At 39.2% G+C, this 20736-nt stretch overlaps 1 protein-coding gene across 1 annotated transcript in view; it reads right to left on the bottom strand.

The window, feature by feature from the left end:
• Positions 1-10136: 10136 nt before the first annotated feature.
• The window catches only part of ZNF397 (zinc finger protein 397), a 54216-nt gene continuing 43616 nt past the window's right edge, over positions 10137-20736 (bottom strand). Inside the window, exon 4 of the mRNA XM_040264862.1 lies at positions 10137-19533. Within this exon, the coding sequence (XP_040120796.1) occupies positions 17715-19533 (1819 nt within the window). The 3' untranslated portion in view covers positions 10137-17714. The remainder of the gene's footprint in view (positions 19534-20736) is intronic.

The following is a 20736-nucleotide window of genomic DNA, read 5'->3' as shown; positions in this document are numbered from 1 at the left end:
GTTGCTCAGGCCCAAGGCTGCCCTGGTATTTATATCTGTTGCTTTTGGAAACTACAGACGGCAGTAGGAAAAAAAGAAAAGCATGTGATGAATGGTAAGGAGAAAATATGAGAGAAGAGACCACAAAACATCAAGCAGGAAATGGATTGCAATTTAGACAGGTCGTATAGGGAAGACTTCGCTAATAGTGAAGTTTGAGAAAAGATAACCAGTAGATGTAAGGAAGCACTCAGACTCTGGAGGAAAGATATTCTAGGTATGGGAACAGCAAGTGTGAAGAAGATGTAGGAGCAATGCCTGATTTGTTCAAGAGACAAGGCCAGTGGGGCTAGAGCAGAGGGAACATGGGTGAATGTAGTGGGTGAAACCAGAGAAAGTAGTTAAGGGTGGAGAGTAGGGCCAGATCATGGAATACTTGGTTAGCCATTGGCGAGAACTATGAATGAGATGGAAAACTCAGGTTTTGGGCAAAGGAGTGTAGTGAGTAGGTGCTGAGACTAAACTGTCCCAACTAGTTTCTTTAAATTCATAAAAAAATGTTTCTCTACATATTTTTATGTAAATCTATAATAGACTATTAATATAAACTAATATATAGCTACATGAGAAAAGCGTAGAAATAAAAAGCATTCCAAAAGTAACCCATGAGTCCACAACCCTAGTAGTATCCCAGTAACAATTTTATGTTGTGTCTACACCTACAAAAATGCACTGTCCCTGTCTACCTATTGTACTATGTTTACAACAGAAAGAAAAATCTAGAAAGCAGTAAACAAAGTCCATATCTTGGTTTCTTAATCTTAGTGCCACTTTTCCTCTTAACTGTGGATCAACTGTACTTCTACCTGAGGCTGCCGTCTCAAACCTCAAAGACATACTGTAGTAATCCTTACCTCTTGCATTATTAAGTTTTCCTCTCTGAATTTTTTGAATTAGCATGTAAATATCCTTTTATAAAACCATCACAAAATCCTTCAGACCAAGATGACTAAATCTAACCTGCTTGAGCAAGTACAGTGTTAGACAAAGCAAAGAATCAGAAGCAAAGGATAGGAGAGAGGAGATCCCTGAAATGGGAAATGCGAGGCAAATTTGGGGCTTCCCTGGTGGCTCAGATGGTAAAGAATCTCCAATGCAGGAGACCTGGGTTCGACCCCTGAGAAGGCAATGCAACCCACTCCAATATTGCCTGGAGAATTCCATGGACAGTCCATGGGATCCCAAAGAGTGGGACACGACTAAGCAACTAATCACTGCCTGTGGCCTTCCAGGCCACAGCACAGGGAGGGAGAACTCAAACAGAACCTGGCAGTCTCCCTCAATGAGAAGATGGAGCAGGGGGCCCTGAGAGGTCAAGGGACTGGCTTTTGCAGGGTAGAGTACCAAAGAACTAAACGTTGGAGATCTGCAGAGGGTCCTTCACAAGCATTCAGCTGAGTGAAAACTATCTGAGGTGGAGGAAAGAACCATCCAGAAGAATTAGTGCGGGAAATCATTGGAACTCACAATGGCCAGGAATAGTACCATCAGGCAGAGCAGAAAGCCTTAAAAGTGACAGGACATCTGTTAGAGCTGTGGTTCTCAAAAGAGTGCAATTTTGGCGCACACACACCTTCCCTGTCCCCCCACCCCAACCCCGCAATCTCACAGGAGGCAACTGGTGATTTCTGGAGACAGTTTTGGTTTTCAACAGCCAGAGGAGATGAACCTATACCGGCATCTAGTGAGTGGAGGCCAGAGATGCTGCTGCTGCTGCTAAGTCGCTTCAGTCGTGTCCGACTCTGTGCGACCCCATAGACAGCAGCCCACCAGGCTCCCCCGTCCCTGGGATTCTCCAGGCAAGAACACTGGAGTGGGTTGCCATTTCCTTCTCCAGTGCATGAAAGTGAAAAGTGAAAGTGAAGTCGCTCAGTCTTGTCTGACTCTTAGCGACTCCATGGACTGCAGCTAAAGGTTCTATTATGAATCATCTGGCCTTAAATGTCAATAGTGCTGAGGTTGAGAAACTTGGTCCAAAATGTAGTCTTACCTCCATAGGAGAAAAATGAACCCTAGACAACACTGCCTGAAAGATACTTAATAGCAAGACCTAATAGGATAAAACTGTTTAAGTAATTTAAACACATCCAAGAACAAAGCTCAAGAATATACATATATTAAAAATACTTAGCACCCAACAGCATACAATACACAATGACTGGCATCCAATAAAAAATTGGATAACTCATGTCATGCAAAGAAGCAGGAAAATGCAACCATAATAAGAAAAACCACTCAAACTGATCCAGAAGTGACAATTAGACAAGCTCATTAAGACAGTTATTAAACTGTATTCCATATGATCAAGAAGATAAGGAAATATAGAACATGCTTAGTAGCGACATGAACGCTAAGAAAAAACCAAGCTTTTGGAGATGAAAGCTACAGTATCAGATTTTTTTTTTTTAAAAAAAGCACAGATGACATTAATTGTGGATTAAACATAATAGAAAAAAAAAATTACCGCAGGTAAGACATAGTAAAAATCATTCAAAATGAAAAAAAGGAAAACACTGAGAAAAAATGAACAGAGCTACAGTACAGTATTGGAAAAGGCAATGGCAACCCACTCCAGTACTCTTGCCTGGAAAATCCCATGGACGGAGGAGCCTGGTAAGCTGCAGTCCATGGGGTTGCTAAGAGTCGGACACAACTGAGTGACTTCACTTTCACTTTTCACTTTCATGCATTGGAGAAGGAAATGGCAACCCACTTCAGTGTTCTTGCCTGGAGAATCCGAGGGACAGCGGAGCCTGGTGGGCTGCCGTCTATGTGGTCCCATAGAGTCAGACATGACTGAAGCGACTTAGCAGCAGCAGCACAGTATCAAGCAGCGTAGTATGTACAACGGTAATTAGAGTTCCCAAAGGTGAGGGGAGAAAGGAACAAAGAAATATTTCAACAAATTATTTCTGGGACACAGTTTTTACAGGTAAATTTTTAACCATTACACATATTAATAAAAGAAAAAAGTCTCGATTTAATTACTTCAGTTCCACTTTAAGAAACCACAATAAGAATAAATTAAGCCCAAAGTAAAGAGAAGAAAAGAAAAACTAGATTGGAAATCAATACAATAGAAAACAAAAATAAGAAATCAATTTCTATACTCTATTTAAACCAAAAGCAACTTTTTAAAAAGAACAAGATAAACTTCTATGCCAAATGGATCAGGGGAAAAAAAAAAATAGATGCAAATTATATCAGGAATGAGAGGTGTGACATTACTGAATATTAAACTAATTCTCCACACAAAGAGTAGTAATGAAGTTTGCTAAACTCCATATGCTGGTTCCAATACCAACTTATTGTTTGAGCTGTCAGCAGTATTTTGCATAATTGACATTTTCATTTGGCTTCAGGAACAACACACTTGGTTTTTTTCTACCGTGTGGGACATTTCTTCTCAGTCTCAATGTTGGTATTTCCTCAACTCTCTAGCCTTCAGTATGTTGGAGTGCCTGAGGGGTCAGCGTTCAAATCTCTGGTTTTCTACCTACGTTCACCTCCTAGGATCTCATCTGGTCTTGAAATGAAGTCGCTCAGTCATGTCTGACTCTTTGCGACCCCGTGGACTGTAGCCCGCCAGGCTCCTCTGTCCATGGGATTCTCCAGGCAAGAATACTGGAGTGGGTTACCATTTCCTTCTCCAGGGGATCTTCCTGACCCAGGGATCAAACCCGGGTCTCCCGCATTGGAGGCAGACGCTTTAACCTCTGAGCCATGCAGGAACCTCTGGTTTTAGGTCTTTACAATTAGTACCTAGGATTCCAAAATCTGTATTCCAGCCTTGACCTCTTCTCTGAATTACAGGTTCATAAATCCCTTTGCCTACCAGATATCTCTACTTTGATGCCTACTTTAATCTGGGTTCCCAAGAAAACAGAGCCTAAAATTAAACCTTATTGTTAATTCTTTATTGCACGCCTTCGTGCTCAGTTGTGTCCGATTCTTTGCAATCCCCTGGACTGTAGCCAGCCAGGCTCCTCTGTCCTTGGAATTTCCCAGGCAAGAACACTGGAGTGGGTTGCCATTTCCTCCTCCAGGGGGTCTTCCTGATCCAGGGATGGAACCTGGGTCTCCTGTGTCTCCTGCACTGGCAGGTGGGTTCTTTTCCTTTGTTGGGGTGGTGCAATCTCAGAACATGATGACTGAAGGCAAATGGGTAGTGAGGCAGGGAAAAAGAAAAGTACAAGTGGGTGTTACTCTGTGTCTACAGTCAAGGCACAGCTGTTTGCATAGTTTCACTATCTTCAGAGTTCACGTGGTATGAACTAGGTCATCTCACCATGGGGTGGGAGGAAGCAGATGACTTTTCTTCAGGCTCCCCTCAGTTTCCACCACAGAACATCAACTCCACACTCCCAGGTGGTATCATTGAGCCCCTCCAGCAGCAGCCACTGAGAAGTCAGGATCCAAGACAGCACAGCAGCACAGGGGGAGTGTTGGGCCAGAGATCCAGGGGGTCAGTTGCTCCCTCCACTTGCAGCCTGGCGCTGCAACCGCAAGGTGGATGGTGCAGGCAGTCTTCTTAGAGGGTCATCAGTATCAAAGAGCAGAAACCCTGGCCCTGCAAATAGGCTTATAAATGGGGCTTGGAACAGTGATTCATTAGGCATCTTCAACCTAACATGCCCCAATCAAACTTTTAATTTCTCACCAAACATGTAGTTTTCTTGTATCTTATATTGCCATCTTATTAAGTGGCAATTTTATCCTCCCAGTTGCTCAGGCCAGAGCCTCCTCATCTCCCTGCTTTACTCAGTTCCCCACAAGGCAGCCAGATCACAGAAACCAGACTATACCATTTCTCTGCTCAAAATCCTCTTTCTCCTTGTTCTGAATGTCAAAGGAACACTGTGCCTGCAACTTCAGTTCAGTTGCTCAGTCGTGTCTGACTCATTGCAACCCTATGGACTGCAGCATGCCAGGCCTCTCTGTCCATCACCAACTCTCAGAGTTTACTCAAACTCATGTCCATTGAGTCAGTGATGTCATGCAACCATCTCATCCTCTGTCGTCCCTTTCTCCTTTTGCCTTCAATCTTTCCTAGCATCAGGGTCTTTTCAAATAAGTCAGTTCTTCCCATCAGGTGGCCAGAGTATTGCAGTTTCAGCTTCCTTCTCATCCTCTTTTAATTATATGGCTGCAGTCACCATCTGTAGTGATTTTGGATCCCCCAAAATTAAGTCTGTCACTCTTTCCACTGTTTCCCCATCTACTTGCCATGAAGTGATAGGACCAATGCCATGATCTTAGTTTTCTGAATATTGAGTTTTAAGCCAAATTTTTCACTCTTCTCTTTCATTTTCATCAAGAGGCTCTTTAATTCTTCTTTGCTTTCTGCCATAAGGGTGGTGTCATCTGCATATCTGAGGCTATTGATATTTCTCCCGGCAACCTTGATTCCAGTTTGTGCTTCATCCAGCCCAGCATTTTGCATGATGTACTCTGCATATAAGTTAAATAAGCCGGGTGACAATATACAGCCTTGACATACTCCTTTCCCAATTTGGAGCCAGTCTGTTGCTCCATGTCCAGTTCTGACTGTTGCTTCTTGACCTGTATACAGATTTCTCAGGAGGCAGGTCAGGTGGTCTGCTATTCCCATCTCTTTCAGAATTTTCCACAGTTTGTTGTGATCCACACAGTCAAAGACTTCGGCATAGTCAATAAAGCAGAAATAGATATTTTTCTGGAACTCTCTTGCTTTTTCGATGATCCAGCGGATGTTGGCAATTTGATCTCTGGTTCCTCTGCCTTTTCTAAATCCAGCTTGAACATCTGGAAGCTCACGGTTCACGTATTGCTGAAGCCTGGCTTGGTGAATTTTGAGCATTAATTTACTAGCATGTGAGATGAGTGCAATTGTGCGGTAGTTTGAGCATTCTTTGGCATTGCCTTTCTTTGAGATTGGAATGAAAACTGACCTCTTCCAGTCCTGTGGCCACTGCTGAGTTTTCCAAATTTGCTGGCATATTGAATGCAGCACTTTCACAGTATCATCTTTCAGGATTTGAAAGAGCTCAACTCGAATTCCATCACCTCCACTAGCTTTGTTCATAGTGATACTTCCTAAGGCCCTCTTGACTTCGCATTCCAGGATGTCTGGCTCTAGGTGAGTGATCACACCATCGTGATTATCTGGGTCATGAAGATCTCTTTTGTATAGTTCTGTGTTTTCTCGCCATCTCTTCTTAATATCTTCTGCTTCTGTTAGGTCCATACCATTTCTGTCCTTTATCGAGCCCATCTTTGCGTGAAATGTTCCTTTGGTATCTCTAATTTTCTTGAAGAGATCTCTAGTCTTTCCCATTCTACTGTTTTCCTCTATTTCTTGGCACTGATCACCGAGGAAGGCTTTCTGATCTCTCCTTGCTATTCTTTGGAACTCTGCATTCAAATGGGCATATCTTTCCTTTTCTCCTTTGCCTGCAAAGTAAGTTGTCTGCAACTTACTCCTAAACAATCCAGGAAAAAAATTAAAAAATATATATAGATATATCTGGGTAGATAGAGTAGGTAGGTAGATAATGATAAAGCAAATGTGATAAAATTATATTTGGGGAATCTGGGGGAAGCACATATAGGAATTCTTTGTACTCTTCTTGCAACTTTTCTGTAAGTTTGAGATTATCTCAAAATGCAAATTTAGAAAAAACAGTAGCCCTGAAAGAGAGAGGGCAAATTACTAAAAGGAAGTCAGGTAAGGTGCTGTTATTGAGAAATTTGGGGGCAGAGAGAGAGAGGAGGAATATTGAGAAAGCAATTATAAATATCCCTTATAGCCATATTTAAAATGAAGATGTAGAGCTATGTTTATGATAAAGGAATATTTCTGGTACAACAATGGAAAAGTTTTCCTTTGCCACTGTCAATATGATTTTTAGAACAAAGTACACATATATGTAGTATGGCACTCATCAAAATACTCTTAGTCTACTCTTCTCATCAGGTGGCCAAAGTACTGGAGTTTCAGCTTCAGTATCAATCCTTCCAGTGAATATTCAGGGTTGAGTTCCTTAGGGTTGACTGGTTTGATCTCCTTGCAGTCCAAGGGACTCTCAAGAGTCTTCTCCAATACCACAGTTCAAAAGCATCAATTCTTTGGTTCTCAGCCTTCTTTATGGTCCAGCTCACATCTGCACATGACTACTGGAAAAACCATAGCTTTGACTATACAGACCTTTGTCAGCAAAGTGATGTCTCTACTTTTTACTATGCTGTCTAGGCTTGTCATAGCTTTTCTTCCAAGGAGCAAGTGTCTTTTAATTTCATGGCTGCAGTCACCATCCTCAGTGATTTTGGAGCCCAAGAAAGTGTCACTGGTTCCACTTTTTCCCCTTCTATTTGCCATGAAGTGATGGGACCAGATGCCATGATCTTAGTTTTTTGAATGTTGAGTTATAAGCCAGCTTTTTCACTCTCCTCTTTCACCCTCATCAAGAGGTTCTTTAGTTCCTCTTTGCTCTCTGCCATTAGAGTGGTATTATCTGCATATCTGAGGTTGTTGATTTCTCCCAGCAATCTTGATTCTAGCTTGTGATTCATTCAGCCTGGTATTAGTGTAAGTGATAAATGATATTGTATAGATTCAATCTGCCTGCCAGAGAAATGAAATGAAATGAAAGGGCTTCCCTGGTAGCTCAGAGGTTAAAGCGTCCACCTGCAATGCAGGAGACCTGGGTTCAATCCCTGGGTCAGGAAGATTCCCTGGAGAAGGAAATGACAACCCACTCCAGTATTCTTGCCTGGAGAATCCATGGATGGAGGAGCCTGGTGGACTATAGTCTATGGAGTCACAAAGAGTCAGACACGACTGAGCAACTTCATTTCTTCATTCAGCCTGGTATTAGTGTAAGTGATAAATGATATTGTATAGATTCAGTCTACCTGCCAGAGAACTGGATCCCAATTCTTTGAAAGATTGCTTTTAATGTGCCTTGGAGGCTTAGCTGCAGCTCCTTGACAGCTGGAATGATCAAAGGCCTGAAGGGTGTTCTAGGGAGATGTGGAGAGATGGGTGTGTCAACATCCTTGGGAAAGCTAGCCTCTTGTTCTAGCTTCAGAAAGGAAATCTTCCTCTGTAAGGAACATAATCCACAGCTTCCATAAAGTTAGTTGGGTAATGTATGGTCTATTACCTTGAAAAGATTGTGTGAGGTTTTTTTTTTTTTTTTTCATTTACTGTCTGGAAGTATTCCCTGCTGAGATGTCTGGCTTAGAATATTCTTTATAGGAAAATTTTAAATTACAGATAATGTCCTTAATAGACATAGAGCTATTCAAATTTTATATTTCTTATTATGTTAATTTTAGATTAACTTTATTTTCAGGTAAAATTATTAATCATATCCTTTATATTACCCCTGTAATGGCTGTAGATTTGTACTTTTGCATTCCTTACATTGACATATGGGACTTCTCTCTCTTTCTTGATTAGTTTTGCTGGGAGAATATCAGATTTATTCTTTTCCCAAAAATGAACCTTTGGCTTTATTTTCTTTTTAAAATGTTTGGTTTCTAGTTCATTAATTCATGCTCTGCTATTTTCTTCCTTCTCTTTTTTTTTTTAAACAAAACTTTATTTTCCCTCAACTTAATTTCCATGTTCTGTTTAAAGTCTATGAGAGTGGTTTAAAACCACTCAGTGGTCTTCCCTCCCCATTCCTGAGCAGTGGGAGCTGCATACTCCAGTCTTCGGGAGGGACTGCTGAGTAGGCACCCAGGGCACCTGTGCACTGCAGACCAGTCTGGGATCTCAGGTTGAGCAGCAGTGAACTCGGGAGCTAGAGCTGTCCATTCACACTGAAATGCCTCTTTGGCCACCGCCTATTCAGCAGCAGCCCCCTCCTCCTCTTCAGTCTCTCCTGGGTCTGTGTGGACGCTGAGATCAGGTGTGAGCTCCTGTGGGTGTTCATGAGGGGTGGTGCCATGCATGTGCACAGCCTCCTAGGCCAGCACCCGTTGCAGACCCAGAGTGAGCTCCCTTGTTGTTGGAGGGAATGGCAATGCCCACAGAGTGCAGAGCTGAGTCTCTGTTACACAGAGCAGTGGTAGGCAGGTTAACGTAAAAGGCCTCTGTGAGAGGCTAGTGGGTGGCCCTAGGATCAGCAACCACTGGAAGTCTCCACTCCCAGAAGACTGCCTGGATCTGGTGAGTGAAATCTCCAGGACTGACACAGTCAGCAATAGGAGTGGCCTTGGGGCAGCAGCAAACTTCAGCACAGCTTGGTGGCCAGTATATCTGGAGGACAGGACACTGACGTTAGCCGAGTTTTCAGTGGGATCAACGGCATGGCACAAGCTGCCAGAACTTTCTCCCAGATTCTCTTCAGATTTATGAGGTAGGCACCATCACTTTTTCCTTTTGTAGATTCACTGTTCCATTTGGAAGTCAACCTAAGTGCCTCCTAAATGGGTTCCTTATGTAAGGATTTTTCTTTTTAAAATAGTTTAATTTTTATTTGGCTGCACCAGATCTTTGTTGCGGTGGCATGCAGGATCTTTAGTTGTGGCATGTGGGATCTAGTCCCCTGACTAGGGTTTGAACCCAGGCCCCCAGCATTGGGAGCATGGCATCTTAGCCACTGCGCCACCAGGGAAGTCCCTATGTAAGGAATTTGAGGACCTCTTCTTCTTTCTTTTGCAGGACATAAAGGGCTCTGGATATTGTGAGTATTTTTCTTTAAATTATGATGAGAAACCAGAACAACCCATATGAATCTCTCTCTACTTTCCTTTGGGGCCTCCCAGGTGGCTCAGTGGTAAAGAATTCACCTGCAAAGCAGGAGATGCAGGTTCAATCCCTGGGTTGGGAAGATCCCCTGGAGAAGGAAACGGCAACCTGCTCCAGTATTCTTGCCTGGGAAATCCCATGGACAGAGGAGCCAGGTGGGCTACAATCTATGGGGTCACAAAGAGTGACTAAACAGCAATAGCTACTTTTTTTAGATTTACTTGATATTCTTTTTCTAACTTCTGGTGATGGAGATTCAAATCACTAAATTTTAGCCTTTCTCTCTCCCCCTAAAACATGCACTGAATGCTATACATTTCTCTTTAATCCGGACTTTAGTTGTATCTTACTTTATCTCTGTGGATAAAGCTGTATTTCACTTTATCCAGATAAAAATACATTCTAATTTCCACCGTGTTTGTTTCTTTTACCCATGGGTAATTTGAATTGTTTTTCTTAATTTTCAAAGATTTGGGAATTTTAAAAATGTTTATGCCGCTGATTTCTAGCTAGTTTTATTGTTTTATGAAAACATATGCTAAGTCTATGCTAATAAGTAGTCACTAACCAGATGTAGCTGAATAAATTAATTAAAACAAATACAACACAGTTCATTAGTCACATAATTTAAGTGCTCAGTAGCCACATGTGGCTAGTGACTACTGTATTGATTCTGGTGTCTATTGTATTGAACAATACAGATGGAACACAGAAAATTCTGTTGCATAGCCCGACTCTAAATGATTTCAATCTGACAAAATTTGTTGAGGCTTGCTTCACAAACCAACATATGCTCAGTTTTGGAAAATGTTCTCAGTGCACCCAGAAAGAATCAAGTTTCCTGCCATTTCTGGTTGCACTGTTATCTATATGTCTATTAGGTGATTTTATTAATCATATTATCCAAATATGCTATATTCTTGGACATTTGTTCCTGCTTGTTCTCTTTTACTAAGAGATTTGTGTAAGTCTCCTACTAAGATTGTAGATTTACCTTTCGCATTTTAGTTTTGTCAATTTTAGCTTTATATACTGTGAAGCAAAATTGTTAGGTGTATACACATTTAGTATATTTCTATTTTCTTGGTAAACTGACTCATCAATAGTCTTCTGGGAGTGGAGACTTATGGTGGTTACTGATCCTAGGGATGCCCACCAGCCTCTCACAGAGGCCTCTGTTCATTTTATCTCTAGTAAGACATTTGCTTTACAGTCTACTTCTTGTCAAATATTGGTACAGCTATCAGCACCTTCTTTTGGTTAAGGTTTGAATGAAGTATCTTTTTCCATACTTGTATTAATATTTCAAATTTCCTGGATTTTGATAGTTGTGCTGTGTGTGTGCTAAGTTGCTTCAGTTGTGTCTAACTCTTTGCAACCCCATGAACTATAGCCCTCCAGGCTCCTCTGTCTATGGGACTTCCCAGGCAAGAATACTGCAGTGGGATGCCATGCCCTCCTCCAGGGAATCTTCTCAACCCAGGGATCAAACCCTGCAGCGTATATCTCCTGCATTGATAGGCAGGTTCTTTACCCACTGAGCCCCTTGGAAACCCCTTGATAGTTGTATCTCAAGTAATATGATTAAAAAAAATTCTAGTCAAGAATGTTTGTCTTGTGTCCACTTGCATGTAACATGGGCTTCCCAGGTGGTACTAGAGGTAAAGAAACCAATTGCCAATATGAGACATGGGTTCAATCCCTGGGTTAGGAAGGTCCCATTACAGGTGTATTTGGGCTTACATATCATGTTCCTATTTGTTTTCTATCTATATTCTTTTTCTCTTGCTGCCTTCTTTGGGATTAATCAATAGTTTTTATTACTCCATTTTACTTTTCGTTAAATTCTTAGTTATATTCCTCTTTTACTCTAGAGATCACACACGCATCCTTATTTACTGGAACCTACTATAAATTAGTACTTCTACCATTTTCCTGAGAATGTACTTAGATCCTGACTTTAGGCATTCTTACCCTTTCTTATAGTCAATATTTGTTTAGATTTACCTTCAGATTTATACTTTCCATGGTTCTTCATTTTTCCTTAAGTGTTCTTCTCTTGTGCCTGAAGAGCTTCTTTTAGTATTTTTTGAGTCTGTGAGCAATGAATTCTCTCCTTTTTATTTGTCTGGAAATATCTTTACATTGTCTTTACTTTTGAAAATTATACTTCCAAGATATCTCACTATCTTCCGGCTTTATGTTGAGAAGTTAAGCCTCAGTCTAGTCGTTGCTTCCTTGAATATAACGACTTCCCCCTTCTTAAGATTTTCTCTTTTCTTTGGTACTGTGTTAGGTATGATGATATCCCCAGCTATACTTTCTTTGCAGTTTTTGGTGTCTGCGGTGCTCCTTTAATGTATGACTTGATTACTCACGAGCATTGGAAAATTCTTGACCAGTCTTTAAATACAGCCTTTGTGCCATCATCTATTTCATTGAGATTCAAATTTTGTGTATGTTAGGACTTTTTGATGACTTAGTAGCTAGCTCAGTTCAGTTGCTCAGTCATGTCTGACTCTTTGTGACCCCACAGCTTAGTAGCTAAGTTGTGTCCCATTGGAAAAGACCTTGATGCTGGGAACGATTGATGGCAGGAGGAGAAGGGGGTGACAGAGGATGAGATGGCTGGATGGCATCACCAGCTCAATGAACATGAGTTTGAGCAAACCCCAGGAGATACTGAAGGACAGGGAAGCCTGGAGTGCTGCAGTTAGCAACTGAACAACAAGGCCTTTTTACCATAGTAGGTATGATTCCTATGCTCTCTTCTGTATCTCCTATAAGTTTTTCTTCCATGTTTCTGCCTTGGTGTTTTCTACTTATGTATCTCTCACTAACTTCCATTTCAGTATATTCAATCTGCTGGGTACACCATGTAAGTGGGATCATAAGATATCTGTCCTTCTGTGTCTGGCTTATTTCACTTAGCATGATGTCTTCAGTGTTCCTCTATGACATAGTGTGTATCAAAATTTCCTTTCTCTGTAAAGCTGAGTAATATTCTACTGTATTTATATACCATATTTTGTTTATTCATTGTCTGTCCATGGACATTCAGATTGTTTTCAGCTTTTGGCTATTGTCAGTAATGCTGCTGTGATCAGTGTACAAATATTTGAGTCCCTTCTTTCAACCATTCTGTGTCTATACCCAGAAGTGGAATTACTGGATCATATTGTAGTTCAGTGTTTAATTTTTTGAGGACCGATGATACTGTTGCCTACAGTGGCTACACCATTTTACATTCCCATGAGCATTGTGCAAGAGTTCCATTTTCTCACCAACAATATTATTTCCTTACTTCCTTCTATCCCTCCTTCCTTCCTTTCTTAATGGCTATCCTAATAGGTATAGAATGATATCTCACTGAGGTTTTGGTCTGCATTTCCCTAATGATTAGTGATATTGAGTATCTTTTTATGTGCTTTTTGACCATTTTTATAACATCTTTGGAGAAATGTCTATTTAAGCCACTTGACCAATTAAAAAATCTGGTTAATTATTGTTGAGTTGTAGGGATTCTTTATATATTCTGAATATCAATCCCTTATCTGTAAATCTATGGCTGTTTCATGTTGATGTTTGGTAGAAATGAATGCCATACTGTAAAGCAATTATCATTCTATTAAAAATAAAAAAAAAATTTTAACCCATCTGTATATGATTTGCAAATATTTTCTCAAATTCTATGGATTTCCTTTTTCATTCTTATAATAGTATCCTTTTATGCATAAGTTTTAAATTTTGATGAAATCCACTTAATTCGTTTCCTCTTATGTTGTCATATCCAAGAAATCACTGACAAATCCAATTTCCTCCATGTTTTCTTCTAAGAGTTTTGTAGTTTTAGCTCTTATGTTTAGGTCTTTGATCCATTTTGAGTTAATTTTTGTACATGGTGTAAGGCAAGGGTCCAAATTCATTCTTTTGCTTGTCAATATGCAGTTTCCCCAATGTCGTTTATCAAGAAAACTGTCTTTTTACACATTGAATGGTCTTGACACCCTTGTTGAAAATCACTTGAGTATTTATGGGAGGGTTTATCTCTGGGCTCTCTATACTATTCCATTGGTCTATGCATTTGTCTTTATGCCAGTACAACACTGTTTCTATTACTGTAGTTAAATTTTGAAATCAGGAAGTGTGGGACTTCTAACTTTGTTCTTCCTCAAGGTTGTTTTGGCTATTGAGGGCTCCTTGATCTTCCATGTGAGCTTTAGGATGGATTTTTCTGGGTCTGAAAAAAATGTTACTGGGCTTTTGATAGGGATTTCACTGAATCTGTAGATTTCTTTGGGTAGTATTTACTACTCTCTATTACTTGATGTATTTAACACCATGGAGTGTCTTCATTTGTTGGTGTCTAATTTCTTTCAGAACATTTTGTAGTTTTTAGTGTATAAGTTTTTTGTTTCCTTGGTTAATTATTTAATGTACTTAATACCATGGGATGGCTCTTCATTTATTGGTGTCTACTTTATATGTTTTGTAGAATTTAGCATGTCTTTTGTTTCCTTGGTTAAGTGTATTCTTAAGTATTTTATTCTTTTTGATGCCACTGTAAATGGAATTGCTTTTTTTCAGGTTGTTTATTGTTAGTGTATAAAAACACAACTGATTTTTGCATGTTGATTTTGTACCCTACAACTGTGCTAAATTGATTTGAGTTCTAACAAGTTGTGTGTGTGAGACTTTAAGGATTTTCTGTATATAAGATCATGTTATCTACAAAGAGATGTCATTTTAATCCCTCCTTTATTTTTCTTGCTAGTTGCTTTGGCTAGGAGTTCCAGTGCTATAATAACATGGCAAAAGTAGGCATTCTTATTCCACTCAGAGGAAACGTTTTCACAGTTTCACCACTGAGTACATGTTAACTATGAGTTTTATATGTATGGCCTTTATTATTATCCAGATATTATTCTGAGATTGTTGAGTGTGTGGGTTAAATCATGAAAAGGTGTTAAATTTTGTCAAAGAAATTTTTTTTTGCATTAATTGAGATGATCATGTGGTTTTTACTCTTTACTCTGGTAATATGGTGCATTACATTGATTGATTTTCATATGTTGAACCATTGTTGCATGTCAGAAATAAATTCCACTTGGTCTTGGTGTATAATCCTGTTAATGTGCTATTGAATTCTGTTTGGTAATAGTCTGTTGAGGGTTTTGGCATCAATATTTATAGGAGATATTGATCTGTAGTTTTCTTGTAGAATCTTTGTCTGGCTTTGATATCAGGTTGATTCTGGCCTCATAAAATGAGCTTGAAAACATTCCCTCCTGATTTTTGAAGGAGTTTGAGATGGATTGGTGTTTCTTCTTTAAATGTTTGGTAGAATTCAACAGTGGAACCATCTGATTCTAGGCTTCTCTATGTCGGGAATTTCCTTACTAGCTATGGTTATATTCAGATTTCCTATTTTTGATGATTCAATTGGTTTAAGTATGATTCAGACTGTGATAGTAGATATCTGAATCTTCCAGTGTCCTTTGGTTAGATTTCTTGGCCTTTTGTCTCGCCAGTTTGAGAATCAGCAAATGCCAGGGGAATCAACTGGCATAAAATAGCAGGCCTAACTCTGTTTTCCTTCCCTTTTTACTTTATATACTTCACTACTGTTTAAATTTTTACAAGTAGTGTTATTTTTGTAACTCAGAAATGACCTAGTGAGCAAGTAGATTTAGAAAACTAGGGGAGAATGAGGGATGTAGGTTGGCTACCAGTTATTTTATCTGGATGGCAAGGTGTTTAGTAAGGAATTAAGGAGGAGGATATCATGTGTGTCAAGTTTATGAATTTTAAGTTTACCTGTAGGACACTAGATAGTAATGTGTAGTAAGCAGCTGGCTCTTAGTGTTTATCCTCAGGAAAAATAGCTAACCTTCAGATATAAATTTTATCATTGTATTTTTCTTAACTTTTAAAATTCCCCCAAAACAGATGATAATCGATTATATGCTTTTCCCCTCCTACTCACTTCTCACTTCACCCCTACTCATTCTCAACCTATCATCATGTCTATGCCATTTAGCTCCTCTACTTCTGGACCTTGTGATTGTATTTCTAGACTTCCAAAATGGTTTTCCTTTCTGCTCTTTCTTCCTTTTTAGACTTTTCTGAAAGCAAGATGATGATCATGCCATTCCCTGCTTCATAGATCTTAATAGCTTTCCACTACCTTGAGAGCAGTATGCAGAAATATGAAATCTATTCCAACCATACCCACTTTTGTTTTACAGATGACAACAAACTCCAGAAAGCTGAAGTGTCTGCTTATTTAGCATCACACTTAACCGTCTTTTCTACTTCATTTTAATTTCCACTTTATTCTTACTCTTTTAAGTACATGTTTCAGTCATTATTTTCTTAAATACTTAAGCACAAGGGCATCATTCTTTCTTCAGTAGCACTCGCTGCAGTGTCTGACACTGAATATTTATTGAATTAGTGACTAAGCACCATACTCTACATCATTTTTTGTATTTTCTCACTTCTGTGCCTTTCTTGACTATTCCCTCCCAGCCCATATGCCTCTACTCCCATCCTTCAAAACTCAAATCTTGGGAACTCCACAAAGCTTTTCCTTTTTTCCAGTCACAATTGAACCCTCTCTCCTGTGAGCTCTTATAAGCATCTTGTCTACCTTAACGATTCTATTGAGCCATGTTTTCTACATATGTCAGCCTTTATCACCATACAATTCATAATTTCTGGGGACACTGTATTCTTTGTGTATACTAGAAAACCTAAAAAAAAATGTCTTGCACTTAATAATTTAACAATGTGTATTAAAATATTAATTGGATAATTATGGGGGATAGTCAAAGTAAGTAACAGTAGCAGAATTTTAACAAATGGTTAATACCAGAAAGACAGGTTTTCTTACTTTTAAAAAACTATTTTTCAGTTGAAAATATCAAGTATACATAGCCTATTATCAGTATGTATGTCAGAAATCAACAAACAAAACAAAGTCTGATGAATGTTGCCATTAAAAAAAGATCAACAGATCTTTTTACTTGTAGACAGAATATGCTATATGAATTAGTCATGAAGGTTATTACTTTAGCCAACATTTTGTTCAATCTATAGATGACAGGATAAACACAGTAGTAATCTTCATACTTTAACATATGGAATTTAAAACAATTATTTCATATATTCAGAAGCTGCCATTAAATGATAGTGTTTAAATAATTTCAAACCTCTAAAGTTTATGGATGGGCTGAATTATTAAGAGGAAAACAAATTCACGTTTGCTGTGAACATCACAGAAACTTGAAAACTTGTGCTCACTAGGAAGAACAAAACTTAGCCAAGAAAAAAAAAAAATCTTTCAGAAAATGGGGCACTAGAGTTTTGTAGTTAAGTTTAATATCAGAATAGCATAGCATGTTCACACGCAGGGAATTTAATAGCTAGAATTAGCATAAAGTAGAACTCTCCAGCTATCAGGAGATAAGTGGTATACCAATTAGCAGAGTGAATGACAAGATAAGGGAAGGGTTTAAGTTTTCCCTACATTCTCTAAAATAACTTCTCTGCAACTGGTGATCTGGGCTCACTAAAGGTGTGAGATTATTAACACTAATACATTTCTTTTTGAGCTCTGATTACACATGCCACCACACTGATTTTTACAATATCTGGTAACATTCTGCATTATCACTGTGAGACATTTCTTATAATGATAGAAACTTTCCTCTTGTGGATTGTATTTGATTAAAAGACTAGAGCTTTTCTTACATTACAGCAGACAGAAATTTTTTTCCATTGTTGCTGACATTCAGTAAATTTTTTTCACATTAAAGATTTTCCCTCTACCCACAGGATTCATTCTCAGAATTTTTCTTTAGTAATGTCTGAGCTCTGAGTTAAACTTTTCATTACCAAAATTACTGTTTTCTCTCTAGTGTGTGTGTTTTTTTTAATGTAGCATGAGAGCTGAACATTGATTAAAACCTTTTTCATAATCAATAGCATTCCTAAGATTTTTTTCTGGCAGAGCATCTCTAGTACTGAATACAGTTGGGGTATACACTAAAGGGTTTCCCACATTCAAAGTGTCTTCCCCAGCATGAATTTTCTCATGATGATTAAAATCAGCGAGCTGGCTAAAACTTCTACTGCACTGAACGCACCTGTGTGGTTTCTCTCTCATGTGGATTCTCTGGTGTTCAGTAAGATCAGTGCATGTGCTGAAGGCTTTTCTACACACATCACATTTATATGGATTTTCATTCGTGTGGACTCTTTGATGGTTAATGAGATCAGAGCGCCGACTAAAGCCTTTGCCACATTGATCACATGGGTAGGGTTTCTCCCCAGTATGGATCCTCTGATGTAGGACAAGAGCTGAACACTGACTGAAAGCCTTCCCACACTCATTACATTTATATGGTTTTTCCCCAGTGTGGATCCTCTGGTGCTTGATAAGGTCTGAGTTCTGACTGAAACTTCTGCTGCACTGTGTGCATGGATATGGTTTTTCTCCAGTGTGAATTCTCTGATGAAGAATAAGGTCAGAACTCTGACTGAAAGCTTTCTCACAACAATCACAATGATAGGGTTTTTCTCCAGAGTGTACTCTCTGATGTTTAGTGAGGTCTGAGCTTTGACTAAAACTTTTATTGCACTGATTACATGTGTACGGTTTCTCTCCAGTGTGTATTCTTTGATGTTTCACAAGGTCTGAACGACGACTAAAACTTTTAGTACAATCACTACATGGATAGGGTTTCTCTCCAGTGTGGATTCTCTGATGCAGAATAAGGTTTGAGCTTTGACTAAAGGTTTTCCCACACTCATCACACTCATAGGGTTTCTCACCTGTATGAATTCTATAATGTTTAATAAGGTCTGATCTTCGACTAAACATTTTACTGCACTGGTTACATGGGTAAGGCTTCTCTCCAGTGTGAATTCGTTGATGATTAATAAGATCTGAAAGTCTACTGAAGGTTTTGCTACACTGATTACATGGATAGGGTTTCTCTCCAGTGTGAATTCTCTGATGCAGAATAAGAACCGAGCTCTGATTAAAAGCTTTCCCACATTCATTACATTTATAGGGTTTCTCTCCAGTGTGGATCCTTCGATGTTTAATAAGGTCTGAGTTCTGACTGAAACTTTTGTTACACTGATTACATGGATATGGTTTCTCTCCAGTGTGGATTCTCTGATGTAGAATAAGATCTGAGCTCTGACTGAAGGCTTTTCCACACACATCGCATTTATATGGTTTCTCACCAGTGTGGATTCTTTGATGTTTTATAACATCAGAACTCTGACTAAAATGTTTGTTACACTGGTTACATGTATAAGGCTTCTCTCCAGTATGGATCCTCTGATGTTTAACCAGGTCTGAGCGCTGGCTAAAACTTTTACTACAATGACTACATTGATAGGGTTTTTCTCCTGTGTGGATTCTCTGATGTATAATAAGATCAGAGCTCTGACTGAAGGCTTTCCCACATTCATCACATTTGTAAGGTTTTTCACCAGTGTGGACTCTTTGATGTTTAATAAGGTCTGAGCTCCGACTGAAACTTTTAATGCACCAATTACAAGGATAGGGTTTCTCTCCAGTATGAATTCTCTGATGCAGAACCAGGGCTGAGCTCACATTAAAGGCCTTTCCACACTGATCACATTCATAGGGTTTCTCCCAGTGGGTTCTTCGATGCCTAATAAGGCCTGTACTACAAGCAAAGCTTTGCCCACATTCATCACAGTTGTGCTGTCTTCTTTTAAAGAGGTTCTGATCCTTTTCATTGAATTTATCCCCAAGTCCAGAGAATTCTTTGCATTCAGAATCCTGGAGAACATCGTTTCTAGGGTTGCCAGACTCTTCAGTCAATGGTTCAATTTTTGCTGTAATTTCCTCCTTGGAAGCCATCTCTCCAACACTGGCCTTAGTCACACCATCTAAAACAATAAACAAAATATAGATGGAACATGTTCTCCATACTGTAAGAAATTTTAAGGTGTAAAAGATTAGTATTTTCCTATGAAATGTCACAGTATAGGAGTACTCCAAAACACTGAAAATTAATAAATAATGAATAACTGTTTATTAAAGTGGCTTCTCAGATATGTTCTGTATATGTTTGTCACAAGAAGAGATCTGTGAATACTGAAATCTAATTACAGTAATTAGAAAAGTTTGACTATTTAGAGCTAATACATAAGCAACTTACTGATATATGTAAAGTAGGCAGTATGAATGAAAACTTCAGTGAGGGAGTTGGAAGGAGGTAAAAGAGAAAAAGAGGAGGAGGCAGTGGCAGCCGTCACTGTGAGTGTATACCAACCAGGCTGGTCATGTGCTGTCCAGGGGAAAGAAAGAAGCATCAAGCCCAGGAATGGTTAGGAAAGAAGCCTGAATTTTCAAAAATAGGTCTATATAGTCCTCTACCTTTTTTGTCTTGATTATTAGAAGAAAGTGACCAAGAAAACATGATCCTTTTGAGAATAGCTATATTCAGTGACCAAACTTCCTTACTAAGGTGTGTAAACCAGAAAAAGATTAGGGAGTAGGATCAGAAATCTCTTTTGAGTTGCTTTTTTAAAGAAGTTATTCCTATGCTCAACAATACCACAATACCAGATGTCTGTAATGGTAGACAACATGAGAGCTCCACCGAAATTCTTGAGACTATCAGCTCATTCTTAAGAGGTGTTTACTATAAAAGGTACATCACTGTCAGACTGCAAATGGTCTGTAGCGCTAAAAACATGACAGAGGTTAATTTCAAGGGCTAAAATCCAAAATCCCAAGCCTCCAAGTGGAGGTTTATCCTCTTTGCCACAGGCAAGTGAAAGTGAAGTCATTCAGTCGTGTCCAACTCTTTGAGACCCCATGGACTGTAACCTACCAGGCTCCTCCGTCCATGGGATTCTCCAGGCAAGAATACTGGAGTGGGATGCCATTTCCTTCAAGCAAAGGG

This window comes from Oryx dammah, unplaced genomic scaffold, assembly GCF_014754425.2.
Source record: "Oryx dammah isolate SB20612 unplaced genomic scaffold, SCBI_Odam_1.1 HiC_scaffold_22, whole genome shotgun sequence".
NCBI classification, from domain to species: domain Eukaryota; kingdom Metazoa; phylum Chordata; class Mammalia; order Artiodactyla; family Bovidae; genus Oryx; species Oryx dammah.
This window is presented reverse-complemented; position numbering and strand designations above follow the sequence as displayed.